Here is a 17,328-nt window from a genome sequence, read left to right as displayed (position 1 = left end):
TGTGCTGAGGGGAGGCTGTAACTTGACCGACCTGAAGCTCTAGGCAGAAGCGAGAGAGGGAGGCGACTGCAGCAGCAGCACCGGGAACGTCCTGCCCAACCCCTGGCCGACGAGCCCACGCTCCGGCTGCCTGGGGAAAGAGAGGGCGGGCCGTGGAAGAAGGGGCGTGCTCTGGAAGCGGCCATGGCTCCTCCTCGTGGGCCGGTCGGCCAAGGGAGCCGTGCAGCGTTTCCCGCCTCCACAGGGGGCAGAAATCAGTGGCTGGCTGCTGCTCGGCATACAGTACTTCCTTTTCCCCGCGTCCTGCAGCTGGAGGACCGGACTAAAAACTTGGGAAAGAGGGCTGCTGCTGCGGCGAGCACCGGAGGGGACCGAGGGGGGACAGCCGCCCCTCGCAGCCGCCAAAGCACGAGGAGGAGGAAGGAGAGGGCAGCAGCAGCCCTCCTCGTTTTCTGCCGGTGCCGGGGAAGATGTCCGGCGGGAGCAGCCGAAGGAGAAGCGGCTCCTCCTGGCACAGCAGCTTCTCTCGACTTTTCTCCAGGAGCCCGTCCAAGGAGCAAGAGGCAGCGGGCACAGCAGCAGCAGCAGCTGCTGCTCCTCCCCAGCAGCCGGGCGCACGCAGGTAGGGAAAGGGCGCGAGCAAGGCCGGCAGCGGCAGCTCGTCTCTTCCTCCTTCCTTCCTTCCTTTCTTCTTTGCTCGGCTGAAGAAGTTGCTGCCCTTCGCCGTGCGGGTGGTTGCGGCTCGGGCGCCTCAGCCCCTCCTCCGCGTTTCCCTCGTCCCCGGCCTTCCCCGCCGGTCCCAGCTCTTCTCTGTCGCGGCGCCCCATCGCTGGGCGACAGAAGCAGCTGTCTTGCTGCTGGGACTGGCGGAGGGAAGCGCGGCTGTGGGCGAAAGTGGCATTTCCTGGTTGGTACAACACGGCCAAACCGTGCGGAAAGGATACTTCTTCGCCGCCTTTCTCCACACCCCGCAAAAGTGTGTGTGCTGGGCGGCTTGACTGAGACTGGATTCCCCCTGGGTCACTCGAGTCCACTGCCTTGTTTCCTTTCAAGCTCTTTCTTTCCTCTCCTGCTTTCCCAAAGAAATCAGAGTTGGACCCTACTTAATTTCGATTTCAAGCACTTTCTCATTTTGGAACAATGCATTTGCCATGAGACATTCTAGTCAAAAGGCACTTAACGTGGCACTCCAGATGTCACTTGCAAAAAGTGAGTTCGTGGGAACTGACAGGGCAAGCGATGTCTTTCATATCAGTATATATATATATATTGGGAACTGCCTTTGGATCGTGAATTGTGATGGGCAGTAAGTAAATATTCTAAAAAATTAAATCTATTACTCCAGCAGTTAATAGTTACTGGCAAGTGCATCTCTGAGATTGAGCAATCTGAAGTTGATATTCCATATGGATGCCCTTAAAGTTCATTTCCTATAGAAGCAACTTCCCTCCTCTTCTCCTACCAAGCAGTTTTGACCAAAGAAGTACAGTATAGCTGCAATCCTAGACATGCTTTCCTGGGAATAAGCTCCATTTAAAGCTGTGACTTGCATCCTGCCTAACATGCGTGGGACTGTGCTGCTGCAACATAACACGGCTTTTAGTAAAGTACCATAATTTTGAATTTCTGTTAGGAATAACTTTTCTCACATACAGGAAATGCAGAGGTTCTCTTTAGAAACTAATTACTGTGCAATTATTTGTAATCACATTCCAGAGTCTGAGTTAACCTAGTCCTATTACAAACCTCCTGACCAAGCCCAGAAAATACTGTACCATGAAACTGCTTTACTTTAGCATACAGTAATCCCTCATTTCACATGCATTTGCAGTCAAAGGTGGGCTGGTTGAAATTGTGCGAGCCAAGTCCCAAGGAAGGCAGAGAATTTTAAAGTTCTTTTTGAACCAGGTTGCCCAAGCAGTGCGAAAGGAGCTTTTAAGCTCTCTGCCTTTCTTGCTGGGAAAGGCCCACTTGGTACACATTGGTGCTGGGAGTGCTCTCTTTCCCTTCACCCACTAGCCACAGGGCAACTGAAGAGGTTTGGCTATATGTGATTTACATGCATACGTGGAAACCGTGGAACCGAACCTGCACATAAGATGAACTGTATTTCAGACCTCTCCACTTTGCTTCATCTGGTGAATAAGCAGCTGTATATATTTAAATGGCGTTTTAAATGTTTATTCTGGATTTTAGCTAAACCATAATTAGAATCAAGTGTTTTTGTTGGTTAAAATGAAGGAATAATTCCTTCACAGAAATATATTTTTGTTTCTGGCTTTGGACATTTATTGTACAGGAAGTTGTAAGCCATTTGGCATCTTGTCTTGGTTCTTGTTGAGCAATGAGTTGTTAAGGTATGGCAAATAATAAGATGGAAGATTTCCTAGATTATTAAAAAATGTAAACAAAAACATTGTTTGTTTAGGAAACAGGCCACAGATTGGCTTGTAGTATTGAAGCTACTCTAAGTTGGAAAATTTCCCTTGTGTATAAAATAGAAGAATGTGGAGTAAACTTGTTCTGAATTGCACTGGACATATTTCTGCTTAAAATTATTTTTGAAACAAACTCTGGTTGCAGGTTATTTAGGGCTGCCATACACCTGGAATTTCCGGGACATAGCTGGAATACGGCAGTCAGAAAGAGTGCCTGGGTAGAAATGTCAGAAATTTCCTTTAAAAAAAAAAGAAAGCTCAACAACTTTTGTGTCCGGATTTTCACTTAATCTCTTATATCCATCAAGTTCATTGTGAATAGGATGCACGTCTATCTCAACTACGTGTAAATCTCCCTGGTTTACTGATTACTATCTCCAGAAGCAAATAGTCTTGACACCTTGCTGGGCTCCTTCATGAGGAAGGACAATAGTATAAAGTGAATAAATGAATAAGAATAATAGTACAGCGGTACCTCGGTTTAAGTACACAATTGGTTCTGGAAGTCTGTACTTAACCTGAAGCGAACTTTCCCATTGAAAGTAATGGAAAGTGCATTAATCCATTCCAGACGGGTCCGCAGGGTATTCAACCTGAAGCGTACTTAACCCGAAGCATGAGTGTAATTGGTTCTGGAAGTCCGTACTTAACCTGAAGCGAACTTTCCCATTGAAAGTAATGGAAAGTGGATTAATCCGTTCCAGACGGGTCCGCGGAGTACTTAAACTCAAAGTACTCAAACCGAAGCGTACTTAAACCAAGGTATGACTGTAATATCACTGCCGTGGGGGAGAGAGTTAAAGGTTTTCATTTATTTTCATTGACCAAATGCAGCCTGCAACTGTATATGAATGTTTAAAGTGACAGAGTATGAATACTGAACTAATGAATACATTAGATGAAAGTTTTAAGACAATATGTACAGTGTTAATGAGCCCTTTACAGTCTTGTGAGACAGTCATTTGATTCAGATTGTGATAATAGATTTTTCACTGTATAGCAGGTTTGGATGTGGTAAACAGATGTTATGTACATGAGCTATGCTTTTATAATTGTAGCATATGGCTGATGTAGACTGATGTGGGCTTTATTTATAAATATTTCTAGGTGGCTTGCAACATAAAAATACAAAAGCCATTAAGGCAACAGAAGATAAACACTACCGAGTATTTATGAGACAGTGCTGTCTTAAATTGAATTTTAAAACCGTATATGCATTTAATAACTGTTTTATTAGAATAAAGTTTATACTATTGGATTCTAGTTAACTATTGTTGTCTAATAAACATTTTCATTAATGGTTCATTAATGGTTAATAAACGTTTTCATTTAGGTTATAGTTACAGTTAAATGCTCACCATAATCTCTAGCTATCCTTGATTCCCCCTCCCCTCTATTGTCTATTTTTTATCGTAAGCTTTTTGGGAATGGAACAGTCTTCTTTTTCACAGTTTGCTACATGCACTTAAATGGATGTGCTGTACAAAAAATTAACAGTGCCCCACATCTATTGGCTGATATCCAACATTAATCTTAAGAGTACAGTGGTACCTCTGGTTGTGAACGGGATCCATTCCAGAGGCCCGTTCGCAACCTGAAGAGGCCACATCCTGAAGTGCCGCGTCTGCGCAGGCGCATGATGTAATTAAGTACTGCGCATGCACGAGCACCGAACCCGGAAGTAACCCATTCCAGGACTTCCGGGTTCGGCCCATTCGCAACATGAAAAGACGTATCCCGTAGCGAACGTAACATGAGGTATGACTGTACATCCATTTATTCCAGCAGGTCTACTATGACTATAACTGAGTTGGATCTCACCCTTAGAGTAGAATAATTTAGTTACTGTGCATCAGATGGAATGCCCCCCCCAAAAAAAACCCAGATAAAGTGGTACCTCAGTTGTTGAATGTAATCCATCCCAGAAGACCGTTCAGCTTCCAAAACGTTTGAAAACCAAGGTGCAATGGGCGGTCGGCAAATTCCATTGAGGAAATTGAGAAACGCGTCTCAGAAGCAATTCGACTTCTGAGGTGCGTTCAAAAACAGAAGCATTTACTTCCGGGTTTTCAGTGTTCAAAAACTGAAATGTTCGGCTTCCGAAGCATTTGACAACCGAGGTACCACTGTATGGGGCAAACCTTGCCCCCTTGATGCTGCTAAACTACAATTCCCATCATTCTTGGTCCCTGGTCTTGCTTGCTGGGGCTGATGGGAGTTGTAGTTCAGTCACATCTGGAGGGTTAAAAGTTTCCCACCCCCAATTTTAAAACACATTTCTTTAGCTCATGGTTGCAAATAAAAGAGCATAAATGTTGGCTTGTGTTTGGCTGAAGTTTAACTATATGGTTTAGAAAACTGACAATAGTGAATAGTGAAATGAAGTAGCAGTCCCATGGAGCTAGCACACTAAAGATCTTAGTGGTTGTTGCTGCTACTTTGCTGTGGAAAGATCTTGCAGCATATCAGCTGATGATCTTCACTGGCGAGTGTTCCTGTTTGCTGGCTTCATGAAGACAGCTGGCTGAAGGACCTAGCAGTTGTGAGGCTGCTCAGCCTTCAGAGATCTCTGTGTCCAGCAGTTTTGTGACAAAGCCTCTATGCCTGCTCTTTGCTGGAGAAGGCAAGCAGAATACTGTAGCAGAGAGGGCTTATTACTTAGGAGAAGAGGGAGGAGTTCTTCTGACAACCTCCACCAAACATATACAACCCTTTTCTAGCTGTCCCAAGGCAAGCATGTGTATATTAGACAACGTTTTGGATGATTATCCTGGTAGCCTAATACTAGTACTAACTATTAGACAATTCAGGGACTTGGTTTGGAGCAAATATGAGTTTGATTTAATATTCTGGGCAAGGTTAGGATGGTTCCTCTGGTAGAGATCTTCCAATGCCTAACCCCCTCCTAAGATTTCTGTCTCATTTGTCCATTCAGTGCAGATGAACCAAGTTTGCAAAAGGTCACTTTCTGTAAATCACTCTGCACTTTTTCGGACAGACAATTTTGAATAAATATGATGCTTGATTTATCCCCTTGAATTCTGGAGTTGCGTCTACAGGGTAAAGAAGTACAACTGCAGAACTTTCTGTGACCACTGGGAAATGAGTTCTAACATCTTGTAGTGCTGAAATAATTTAAATAACTCTTATTTATTTTGCAATGCCAGCTAGGATTTTCTTTTGCTATTACTGTAATTTATAGTCGAAATGAAATTGCTTCTTGACATTTAAAATTGCTACTGCTTAGATTTCACCATAGACATTATTTTCAACATCATAAATATAAGGGTCACTTTAAACATGTACATAATCCTGTTTTAATCTGCTGGATCTTTGAGCATATGCAAACATGGGCCAGTATCATGTGCTCAATATTTTGTATGCAGTATTAAGGTCAATATTTTGTTTTCAAATACAATATATTGCTGCTCCTTTCTTTGTGAGGTAATTGTTTAAATTTAATCAAAATTCAATATTCTCAAATGTGTTGCTACAAAGTAGCAGAAACATTACTTTTAATTTGAAAATCATGTTGGAATCTTCCTATGACCTATTTGTCTAATGTATAGCCTGTATTAATATTAGTTGCTATGTTTGACAGATGACAGTAGGAAAATCTCAGTGTAATCTGCCATAATCCTGATGCTCAATATTGACCTTGAGCTCTGTTAAAAAAAACAACATTCTGATGTTCATATGCACTGCAGATTAAAATTTTTGCTTTGCGTAATATTAGTCAACAATATGTATTTTTAATGTAACAGTTTAAATTTGGTGAGAGTTTTTTCTGCAATTCAGAGCCTTTATGGGAAGATTCTGGTGTTCTCAGTGGTTGTAATGTTCCTGTTTTTCCCTCTTTCAACAATCCTAGCATCAGTTAAGATTATTTTCATGTAATCTTGAAATATACCATAGATTGTCTTGCATGGATTTACCATGATTTAAATAATACCATGGATTTCAATAATTATTTTTGCGCAATTAAAACTTCCATGTTTCTCTTGCAGTCATTAAAAAACGGAGCTATTTAAGTTTTTAGTCCAAATTGGTCAAGAAGAGTATGCATTTTATTTTTGCATTCCAAATTGGAGCCCTAAATCAGAAATATATTCATCCTATTTAGTTCCCAGGTTGTGAGCCGTTATGTGAAGCAGAAACGGTTTCCTGGTTGCAAGCCCCTATGAAGGGGTGGTTCTTCCTCACCCTGTAGCCACCTTCCAGGAAGGTCCTGTTCTGGAAGGTCCTCCAGAAATCTTAAGATCTTTGAGAGGCTGCAGAGGAATCTGAGAAAACAGCACCCCCCATCTTCCATTTGCAGAATAAAGGCCCAGAAGTGAATAGGCCTGAAAAACAGCACCAAGCAGCTGATTGCTTTAGTGAAACTCAGCAGCTTAGTTGCACAAATACATAGCTGGTTGCCTTAGCTGTTAACCTCAATAGCAATAATTCTTTATCCTTTCAATATTCCTAGAACTGCCTTTTGCATTATTTGAACTTTTAAAATATTCCTAAAGTCAGAGAACTTCAAAATGCTCTCAGGAGGAATCTAAGGGAGAACATGTGTGAATGTAGCTAAATTAGAGGTACTTTCTGTAGTAGCTGGTATGGCAGATGCATCCATAATTCCATGTATCCCTGAACTTCTCCCCGTATCCTTACTATCCTCTGTCAGCCCCCCCCCCAACCATTGTGCTACTTAAATTAATGAGAGATACTGACACTAGTATTCTACTCAGTCCTAGCAGGGTTTAAAATCTTTCGCTGTCAAGCATCATTCTTGGAATGACAACACCCTTTGAAAGTCCAACCCAGAACCGCTGTCTTCCAGTTTTACCCCTCCCATACTTACCCAACTGCATTGTCTGTTCTCCTGCCAGTGCTCCGTTTCCTTCTAAGTTCCGAGCATTGGTGCCTAATACGGCAAACAAATGTTTGTATACATAATGTGGGTGGGGTGGTTCAATAAAGGAAGAGAAGGGATGGGCTTTTTCTTTACACATACAGAGAATTGTGGTACAAACAAAGGTAAGGAAATGCACTTGGACAGTCTTTGAAGATTTGAGTTCTCTTGTATATGGTTTGCACAGGCGATTCAATTCGATTTTCAGGTTATGTGATTGAACTGGGCCACTTTAGCAGCTTGGAAATAAAGTCTATTATAACATCTTGTATGTTCAAAATAAAAACTTAGTTGGTCTTTAAGGTGCTACTGAAGGAATTTTTTTATTTTGTTTCGACTCAGACCAACACGGCTGCCTACCTGTATCTTGTATGTTCTAATTGAATCTCACATTTTTCTAAATCTAAGGCTCTGCATTAAGACTTTAATCATTTTCAAAGTTGGTTCATATTTCTTACAAATTCAGAATACAGTATTTCAGAATAACTAATTTGGCTCCTGCCGTTTTAATGAAAATCATAAGCAACGTATATAAACAGGAAGATTGCCTGTAACTTTTTCCCACATCAGTCTTTGTGACCCTGGGTTCCAAAGAAGTTGGCTTTGAGTGGGGGCAGTGGGTGTTCCATTCCATTTTGTAAGAAGCTGAATTTTCATTTTCGCAATAGTATTAAGAGTACACTATCTTTTCGTTCTGTTATTGGGTGAATGTAAGGGAGTGCAGTCACATCACCACTTGCAAAGGAGAATTGGAAGGCGGGAGGTGGTGCTCAGCCTTTCCTCTGCCTCCCTATTCTTCCCTGCAGTCCTCCCCTCTCCCCCAGGTCTTCAAGTCCCAATATGAATTTATTTCCAATCTCAGAATTGGCTGGAGGAAGAGAGAGCAGGGGAGAATTGGCAGAATTGCAGGACAGTTTTAAGCACTCGTTTCCCACCTGCCAATTCTTATCTGCAGATGCCATCTCACCTGTGCATTAGTATTAAATGTAGTAACATGTTTTTCCTCAAAAAACTTATCTGAGTTAGATAGATTAGTTGGGCCAACTGGACAGATCAGTTGGCATAAATAGGAGTTTTACCTGCAGTGCAAATAGCAGGTGTGGGAGGCCAGATCAGATCTAGAGGGCAAAAGGTTAAAAAAAACCACCCTACCACCAATCTGGATCAACACCCTCCCCCATGTCTGTTTACTTTTTGGAAAGTATTCATGCAGTTGCTAATTGCAAGAATGGTGTCTTGTCTAGATTACCTAAGAGACAATTTAAAGTTAATTTTAAACAAGTCACTTTACAGAAAAGTTGTTGTTGATGGTGCCCATTGCGTACATTTATTTGTTTAGCTATTTCTGTTATCTTGTAGTGTTGCTAATTTTGTTGTTCCTGCCATTGTGTGTTTGTTTTGTACAGTTTCTTATAAATGGATGGAATTTATGAAACCAGATCGTTTCTACAGTGTATTACATTAGCTGTCCTCTGGTTTTAACATTCTAGAGTACAGCTTTGTTAACCTCTAAGAAAGGCTATAATTCTGAATAACCTTTCTCATTTCAAAATACAGGAATAACTTGCCTGTTCTTCTAAATATATTATTGGCATCAGCAGTTGTACGCTTATTGTTTACAGCTCTAGAAGGCAGAATCACTTAATGGGAAAAAGTAGAGTTTGGAAATAACCAACCTAATCACCTTTTTTCCTACACAGAGAATTTTTGGATTTAAAACAGTTCGTTTACTTTTTGTGTAAGTCATCAACTAACAAGAGGCCTTGTACAAATAATGGCAAAAATCCAGCATACAGTGTTGTATGTACTTAAATCATAATTTATTTCATTGGGTTTTAAGTACACTTGACAGCTCTTGATTAACAGCCAATGTAGATAACCTGACCACCCAGTTCTCAAAAAATGTTCTTGAAAAGGAGAAACTGTGTTGGCACAAGTATTAGTTGTTGTTGTTGTTTAGTCGTTTAGTCGTGTCCGACTCTTCGTGACCCCATGGACCATAGCACGCCAGGCACTCCTGTCCAAGTATTAGTTAATGAGCTATAAACCAGAGAAAAAAGCAGAAATTGTCATGTAGACCAGGGTGAAATAGAGATATGCTGATTTTCCATTAGTCCATCAAGGGTGTTAACTCCTTCCCCCTATGTGATGCTTTATATAAATCTTCCTTGTCATCTAAATATTCATTTAAGGTATTTTTGAAAAGTACTGGTTTTTAGATTCTAAAACCACCTCACATTGCTCTTTCTTTTTATGTATTACTTCTTAGAATAAATAAAAAGCAGCTAACTTCAGTTTTGCTACACAAAATATACATTCACTGAAGAAAACATTTTTTACTTACCATAACACTGCAATCCTATGCATGGAGGTAAGTCCCAATAAATAAAATGGGCTTTAACTTGCGTAGGATTGGGCTGCAGTTGTATCTTTTTTATAATATCAGTAGCAGAATTATGTGAAAAGTTTTTATTAACTGAATCGCACCACACATACCAAATTTACTGTCGGATTCTAATTCTTATGTTGGTGCATCCCTGCAACTGATTCAAACTCAATCCTGTCCTATTTATACTTGGGAAAAGCTAGCAGAGATAATGTCATTACACTGAAAACCTATTGCATGTCTTTATAAGTGAACTTACATTTTATACATCTCAAAATAATTGTCGTATGGCATGCTAACTTTCCCCATTTATCTCCATTTTTCTTTGTGAAGTTAATTTGTGAAATCCATGTGTAATTTTTCATGTGATGATTATATATGTGCAGCAGGTCTACATGCACTGAAAAGCAAGGACCATGGGTACATACATGTAAGAAAACCCTGCATATAAAACATCTTCTCTGAGTGTGTAACTTCAGCCTGTTTGAGTCCTATGGTGCTTAAAAAGGTAAAGGTACCCCTGACCATTAAATCCAGTCGCGGACGACTCTGGGGTTGCGGCACTCATCTCGCTTCACTGGCCGAGGGAGCCAGCGTTTGTCCGCAGACAGCTTCTGGGTCATGTGGTCAGCATGACTAAGCCGCTTCTGGTGAACCAGAGCAGCGCACGGAAACACTGTTTACCTTTCTGCCAGAGTGGTACCTATTTATCTACTTGTACTTTGACGTGCTTTCAAACTGCTAGGTGAGCAGGAGCTGGGACCGAACAACGGGAGCGCACCCCGTTGTGGGGATTCGAACCGCTGACCTTCTGATCGGCAAGCTCTAGGCTCTGTGGTTTAGACCACAGCGCCACCCGTGTCCCTCCTATGGTGCTTAGGTAGTCTAAAACTAGCAAATATAGTAGTTAGAATGGGAAAGCGTTTCTTTGTTGCAACCATACATATTCAAAATAAAGCAGCACTTACCCACAAAAAGCTAAATGGGTAATTAATTTAATGCATGAACAATGCAAAAATCCCTCTGAGTCAAAGAGAATTCTTGCTTGAAAGCTTTGTAGTCAGTTGGTCCAAACTTCCCTTTAACCCAGGAAGATACTGAAGACAGTTAGGATTGCTTCTGTGCCAACACCTTTACTCACTAAGTGACAGGACAACCACAGCAAATGGCAAACTTATAATTTGCTTAACCCTGCAATCATGATAGGCATATAACAAACAATACCAGAAATACAAGAACGGATTCCTCATCTCATTGGCAATTAACCATGCATGTACATAATATAAAATTACCCTCTATAAGGTGATAAAAGCACAGAAATATTATTCAGCTTCCTGGCAGAGCAAGTTTCAGATTCCTCCTAATACCTCTCCACTGAGTGACTCTACCCTTCTGTCTGAACCAACCCATTCATGGTGCTTACATTTTGAATGGACAAAATAAATATGAGGTTGAAGACCGGAACTGACAAAACAGTTCTGAGGTTATAGTAAGGAAAGGTTCAGAAATCAGTAGTGCTGCTATTTCAATGAAGCCTTTACTAAAGAATAGGGAAGGTGTAGAAATTCAATTCAGTTTGCATTTTAAGGCAAAGCTACCCAGTTCACACTTTCCAAAACAGTATGTGAATCTCAACACACTCATGAATTGAAAATAATATTTTTCTGAATTTTGTGATGCTGATTCTGTTCTCCAGCCGAATACTGCATATGTTTACTTGAGAAAAAGGTACATAAAATTCACAGTTAGTGAAAATAATGTACAAAAATGGTTGATAATAGGGATAATTGATTTAGAAAATGCTGTATATTAGGGGAAATTACATACAATATTGTATATATTAGGAGAAATTCACACTAAAATGCTGGTTACTTTTCATGAGGACTGGGGGGGGGAGGGATTGCAGACTGATGTGCATAACTGAACTTAAGATTGGAAAAATGAGAAATGGAGAGAAACCAAACCCATCACCTTCACCCATCCCTTCTGAAGAAATAGATTTAAGGAAGATTTTGAAAAGCGTAAATAGGGAAGCTGTCCAGACAGTGAAACAGAAAAATAAAGTTAGGATAGTGCGCCCCATTTCACCACTTGGGGCAAAATGAGAATTTTTGTTCTGGCACTGCGGTCACACACCCCACCAGCACCATTGCCCACCACCTCTGCCACTGGGAGGACAGGTGGGGTGCCCGCAGGAGTACCCTCTCAGGGGCTTCCGCCACTTGTGGCAGCTGCTCCACCCCGCTTCATGGGTAAGCCAGCCTGCAATAAAGCAAAAGGAGCTCACCTCTACTTCTGTTGTTGGAACTGTTTCACAAACTTTTAAAATAGCTTAACTTCTCTCTTTCTTTTTCAGCCTTGAAATCGATCAAAATGAATGTACTAGTGTGGCATTTCAGAGAAAGCAGAGCACCCCTCTCCCAGAGCTGCTAAAGGTCAGATTTGTGTTTGCTAATTTTAAAGGAGCCTTGATTGATATTGAGTCTCTAAAGCCACAGCGGGCACTGTGATTCTCCAATGGTTTGATTTTTCCACTCTTCCATTGTCTCTTGAGGCAGATGGATGCCAACAACAATTAAATAAGTATGGAGAAGGCAGTGGAAACTGAACATATGTACTTGTAAACATAAATTATGATAAGTTATGGTTAACGACTCAACAGGGTCGAGAAACATGCTAGTACACAGATTGCCAAACGTTTTGGACCAATGGGCATATTTTGAATTTTGAGAAAGTGCTGTGATTGGCACTCAACAAATTGCTGCCACAGGGGTATGCCATCATACAAATTTATTGCTGCTTCACTCTGCTCTCTTATAGCCTCATGTTTGCCATAAGAAGTCACCTATGTCCTTCTAGTCCTGACTGTGAAGATCGCACAAATACTGTCTTCACATCCACCCATCACCCCCAATACTGTGGCTGTCTAATAATAACAACAGGGAGCATTCCCAAGTACTGTACCAGGAAAAATATACTGGGTGACCACAGCACACTGATGCACACTGTCACACAGACACACACTCATAGAACATATACTGGCCACAGGCATGCCTCTTCCTCTTCCTCCTCCTCCTCCTCCTCCTCCTCCTCCTCTCTTTCTCACTCACACACACTCATATACTTTCCATATACGCAGCCACACATTTATCTCTTCCCCTCTCACACCACATGATCTTGAAGCCATGGTTTATTCTTGGCTTGTTGATTGTGGTTTGTTGGGGGAAAACACATTGGGGTCGCTGTTAAGACATAACAAGCCAAAAGTTTTATAATTGTTGCTCCTGCCAGCGAGAAACAATGCAGGAATGATTGGGTGGCATACTTTAGCACACTGAGCTATCCCAATAAGCCATTAAGCATGACTTATTGTTATGTACAAATGGGGTCAAAGAGTGCCTTTTAAAAATAAGCCTGTTGTTTATACCAGAAACTGTTACAACATTGTGGAACAGCAAAAAGCTAACATTTAAAAATCTAGCATTTAGGAAAGAGGCCAGGTAGAAGCTGCCTGACCGAGAAGAAGGACATGAGTAGAAAATCCAGAATGGATTAAAATGCCTCTGTATGTCCAAGGGCATGACTTACTTAGTTGCAGATATTAGGGACAGTAAGATTAATAAATGATAATTACTTGACCCTTCAACTCACTCTAATAATTAAATGCTAATTAAATGTTAATATTGTCACAAGTTTTGCCAATATTCAAACTTGCATTGTTTTTCAGACATAAATGTTCATTAATCAAATGGATGAAGTTTAAATTGCTTATACTTAAATCACAGGATTTAACTAAATTGTGTTCAAAGCACATAAGGAATTAATGTGCCAGCAGCTTTTCATTACAGTGGTGCCTCGCTAGACAAAATTAATTCGTTCCACTGGTCTTTTCTTATAGCGAAAAATTTGTCTAGCGAATCCCATAGGAATGCATAGAATTTTTTTTAAAAAAATTTTGCCCATAGGAATGCATTAATTGAATTTCAATGCATTCCTATGGGAAACCGCGATTCGCTAGACGAATTTTTCGTAAAACGCATTCATCTAGCGAGGCAACCTCCGCTCGAAAAATCCTTTCATTAAGCGGAAATTTCGTTAAGCAGGGCATTTGTTAAGCGAGGCACCACTGTATTAGAATCAGAGAAACAATCAACAAGAGTAGAGGAGTTGTGGGTGCTACAAAATAGCATGCTAACCCAAACAGCATCCTACATGGAGCAGATCCATCCTGCTTTATCGGTTTAAATAACTATATATGACACATTATTTGTTCCTACGGTTGTTTGTGCTCTTTATGTTCCCAAGTATTGTTCGTGTTGATCTATATGGTTCATTGGAGCCTTAAGTGCCTTTAAGAATATATGTCATCCACAGTTCACAATACGCCACATATGCATCCATTTCTCATGTTGCTGTTTTATGTGATGCCATTATAAGGCTGGTGACAGCAGTGCTTGTTCCTGGGTGAACGCCACTGATACAGATAACTGGTTCCCCTAAAGTTCCAACTTTCCCTTCTGATGCTATTGCAAAAAAACAACAACCCATAACTGGCTGAGGCTTTGTGCAGAGTTGATGGTGCCTGATTCTGAAAACTTCTTTTGGTAAGAGGCTATAAATATTTAGAAAATAATAACAACTCTTAGAAGATTTGTAGCAGCTTGGGCGTGATACAATATAATCACCAGGGGGAGGAAAACCATTATTCTCTCTTAATGTAAATGGGGGCAGAAAAATATATATTAGCCAAATAGGAAAATAGTGCATAATTGCAGATATTATAAAAAGCCTGAGGCAGATATTACTGAAGACCATATATATGAATCTTCATTTTGCCATGCTACGCAGGAGTTACTGAAAACATAACAAAGCAATTACGATGCCCATATTTTTGTTTTAAAAAACTAAGAGTATTTGAAAATATTTTCAAACTGGTTACTTTCACAGAGATTAAAGGTAATTGTTTACCTCTGATTTGAGGTTGAATATTCCCTCTTATATAACACCTTAGCTCAGGTATAAACATTTTATTTCCTGAAACCAAAGTCTTGTCTTGGTTATCTTATAACTTGACACTCCCCACTTAGCTATTTTTAAATAGCATCCAGTATGCTTGTTTCAGCTCTTATTTCTTCAAATAGAAACAGGTCTAAGATACAGCCATCATTTCTTTGTGAAAGAAAGCTGCTGAACAACATAAACCCATACACTTGTGCAAACATACTACTACTTACATGTTCATTCCAGAATGTACTGATCTCCTAAAGTGTTTCTTTTGCTAGAGTTCTGAAATGTGTGGTTTGGATGATTTTAAACAGAAGCATGATGCATGTCCACTACAGAGTAAACTGGATAAAGGATTATAATAAATAGGGTGTAGAATGAAAATAGCTGCTAGTGCTGTTCTGTAGCCAGTGTTGCACAATAGCTTCTACAAGAGTGTATGTGGTGTAATAATATCCGTTGATACTGAAAAGCTGTCTGATTTCCCACCACCACAAAAGCAACCCTCGAGGCATCTTTTCCCTTAAGCCTGCTCTAAGGAAGTTACGTTTCCACCACTGATGGAAGCAGAAAGGAGTCTTGTCAGTATGAGTCATGTTACAGTGCATTAGCCAAATTGCTAGCATTAAAACAGTGTGTACTATACATGCACTTCAGTTTAAATGGGCAGAGATTTGGACTTAGATATGAGAGTCCAAGCTTCAAATTCTTGTTCAGTCATAAAGCTCCCTGAGTCACCATCTCTCAGACTAATCTTCTTTGTTACCAACCTCTCATAGGGTCGCTGCAAGGATAAACAATATAATTTAGTTTCTCTCTCATCGTTATTAATAAAATACCTCTTTCCTTACAGATTTCAGTCTGTGACAGTAAGAACCTCTCAACTGAAGAGCTGAGCAGATCCACCACTCAGGAGGAATTAAAGAAAGCTAATAGCCTTCCTAGTTTAGTTCATGAAGGCAAAAACGCCAGTAATGACAGACAGCCACAGCCCAAAGAAGGATTTTTCCAGTATCTTGGGAGTTTGTTTGGTATTGCTTCAAAATCATCCTACAAAGAAACTGAGCAGTCCAACCTTGGGGATGGATGCCACAGAACTGGCAAAGACTTTGCAAGTCCAGCTAGTCATCAGGAAGGTGGACATGCAGACCATCAAAAACCAGAAATATTTGTCATTTCAACACCTGGAGGTGAACAGACAGCAACAAACAAAGAGGAACAGGCTAACTTTGTTAAAAGCACCAGTCCTGGCTCACAGGATTTACAGAAAGCACAGGAGCAATCTGCTGAAGCATCCAAGTAAGTTTTTTCATTTGTCTCAATAGAAAGGTATGCTCAGTATTACAAAATGTTTTAAGATATCATTGGGACATCCTTTTTTCATTTCTGAAAGATGCTTACAAGTGGCCACAATATTAGAATGCTATGGTAATTATGAGTTTTAATGGGTTAGTAACCATAATTGGAATTTAATGCACACCCTAGCTTCTCTTTTAAATTTTCCAATGAATGTCATAAAATGATGTGATCCTGATTTGCATGATTAAATCCTGGCTTCATAAGCCACAAGGCAGAATTAAGAAATCAACTTCAAACCAAAGTTGACTTCTAAATCTTGCCTTGTTCAGAAACCATTAACCATAGTTACGCAGGTATTGTGGTGGCAATCCATTTATCAAACTCCCCTTGGACTATCAAACACTGCTATTATTCATGTTTTGGCACTGGGTGAAGAACACACTTATTCACCCAGACATTTGGAGAGGATTGGCCAGACATGGCCAGCAGTAAATGAGTTGGTTGTAAGTTTACTATTATATTGTATTCTGATATTGTATACTTTTAAAATCAAAACACAAAGAATGGGTAGTTATAGTCTCCTGGGCTGTTCAACTGATGAGAGGAAGGAAGCAGCAGCAGCAAAGGGATTGTGTGTTAGTTCACAAAGGTAATGCATATCAAGCCAATATTTGATTGTGTGAATGTGTCCAAAGAGTTGCTGCATTCCTAAGCATTCAGTACAATAATTAACCTGTTTACTTAAAGCTAGATCATGTAGATTATTCTACATAGGAAATATTGTTTAAAAAGTTTGCCTTTATTCTATTTTTTAAAGCAGTAATATTGTAGCAACATCTGTGACAAAGAAAAACCAAACCAAAGATCATATAAACATATAAGTATATAATGTGAAATATAAATATCTCCTAAAAACTAAACTTTAGTTTAGCTCAAGAAATTCTCGGGCAGATCAGTCCAAAAGCCTGGGGAAGGAAGGTAAAGCAAGCCAATCGTATGCAAGTGCCATATTCAGAGCCCTGCAGAGGAATAGCGGGTGGAGAAGCATTTAACCTTTCCCATGATAGTGTTGAGGGGCCACATGAGGTCTGATCCCCTTCTCCAAGGGCAGACCTCTCTCTCCGCTCCCAGATATTCTGTGTTCCCTGGGACCACAGGACTGTACAATTTAATTGTAGAATATTTATGTTGCACTTACTTGTCAAATTGCATCCTTACAAAACTATTTTTCATTAGTTTTTGCAACTGCCCTTGAAATGATCAAGAAACCAATTCCTAAAGAGTATGAGAGGAACAGTTAC

General features: G+C 40.3%; 2 protein-coding genes across 4 annotated transcripts in view; one reads left to right on the top strand and one right to left on the bottom strand.

The window, feature by feature from the left end:
- The first annotated feature begins 240 nt into the window (after window positions 1-240).
- Window positions 241-17,328, top strand: part of CRYBG3 (crystallin beta-gamma domain containing 3) — a 63,026-nt gene continuing 45,938 nt past the window's right edge. Inside the window, exons 1-3 of one of the 2 annotated variants that reach the window (XM_035116450.3) lie at window positions 241-622; window positions 12,081-12,159; window positions 15,582-16,027. In XM_035116450.3, the coding sequence (XP_034972341.3) occupies window positions 471-622; window positions 12,081-12,159; window positions 15,582-16,027 (677 nt within the window). In that variant the 5' untranslated portion in view covers window positions 241-470. The remainder of the gene's footprint in view (window positions 623-12,080; window positions 12,160-15,581; window positions 16,028-17,328) is intronic. The other variant, XM_088668029.1, reaches the window with a different exon arrangement.
- RIOX2 (ribosomal oxygenase 2) overlaps window positions 9,137-17,328 on the bottom strand; it is a 69,397-nt gene continuing 61,205 nt past the window's right edge. For both annotated transcript variants that reach the window (XR_015949630.1, XR_015949631.1), the window contains one exon: window positions 9,137-9,378. The gene's annotated coding sequence lies outside the window, so the exon portion shown is untranslated. The remainder of the gene's footprint in view (window positions 9,379-17,328) is intronic.

This window comes from Zootoca vivipara, chromosome 4, assembly GCF_965207765.1.
Source record: "Zootoca vivipara chromosome 4, rZooViv2.hap1.1, whole genome shotgun sequence".
In the NCBI taxonomy this organism is placed as follows: domain Eukaryota; kingdom Metazoa; phylum Chordata; class Lepidosauria; order Squamata; family Lacertidae; genus Zootoca; species Zootoca vivipara.
This window is presented reverse-complemented; position numbering and strand designations above follow the sequence as displayed.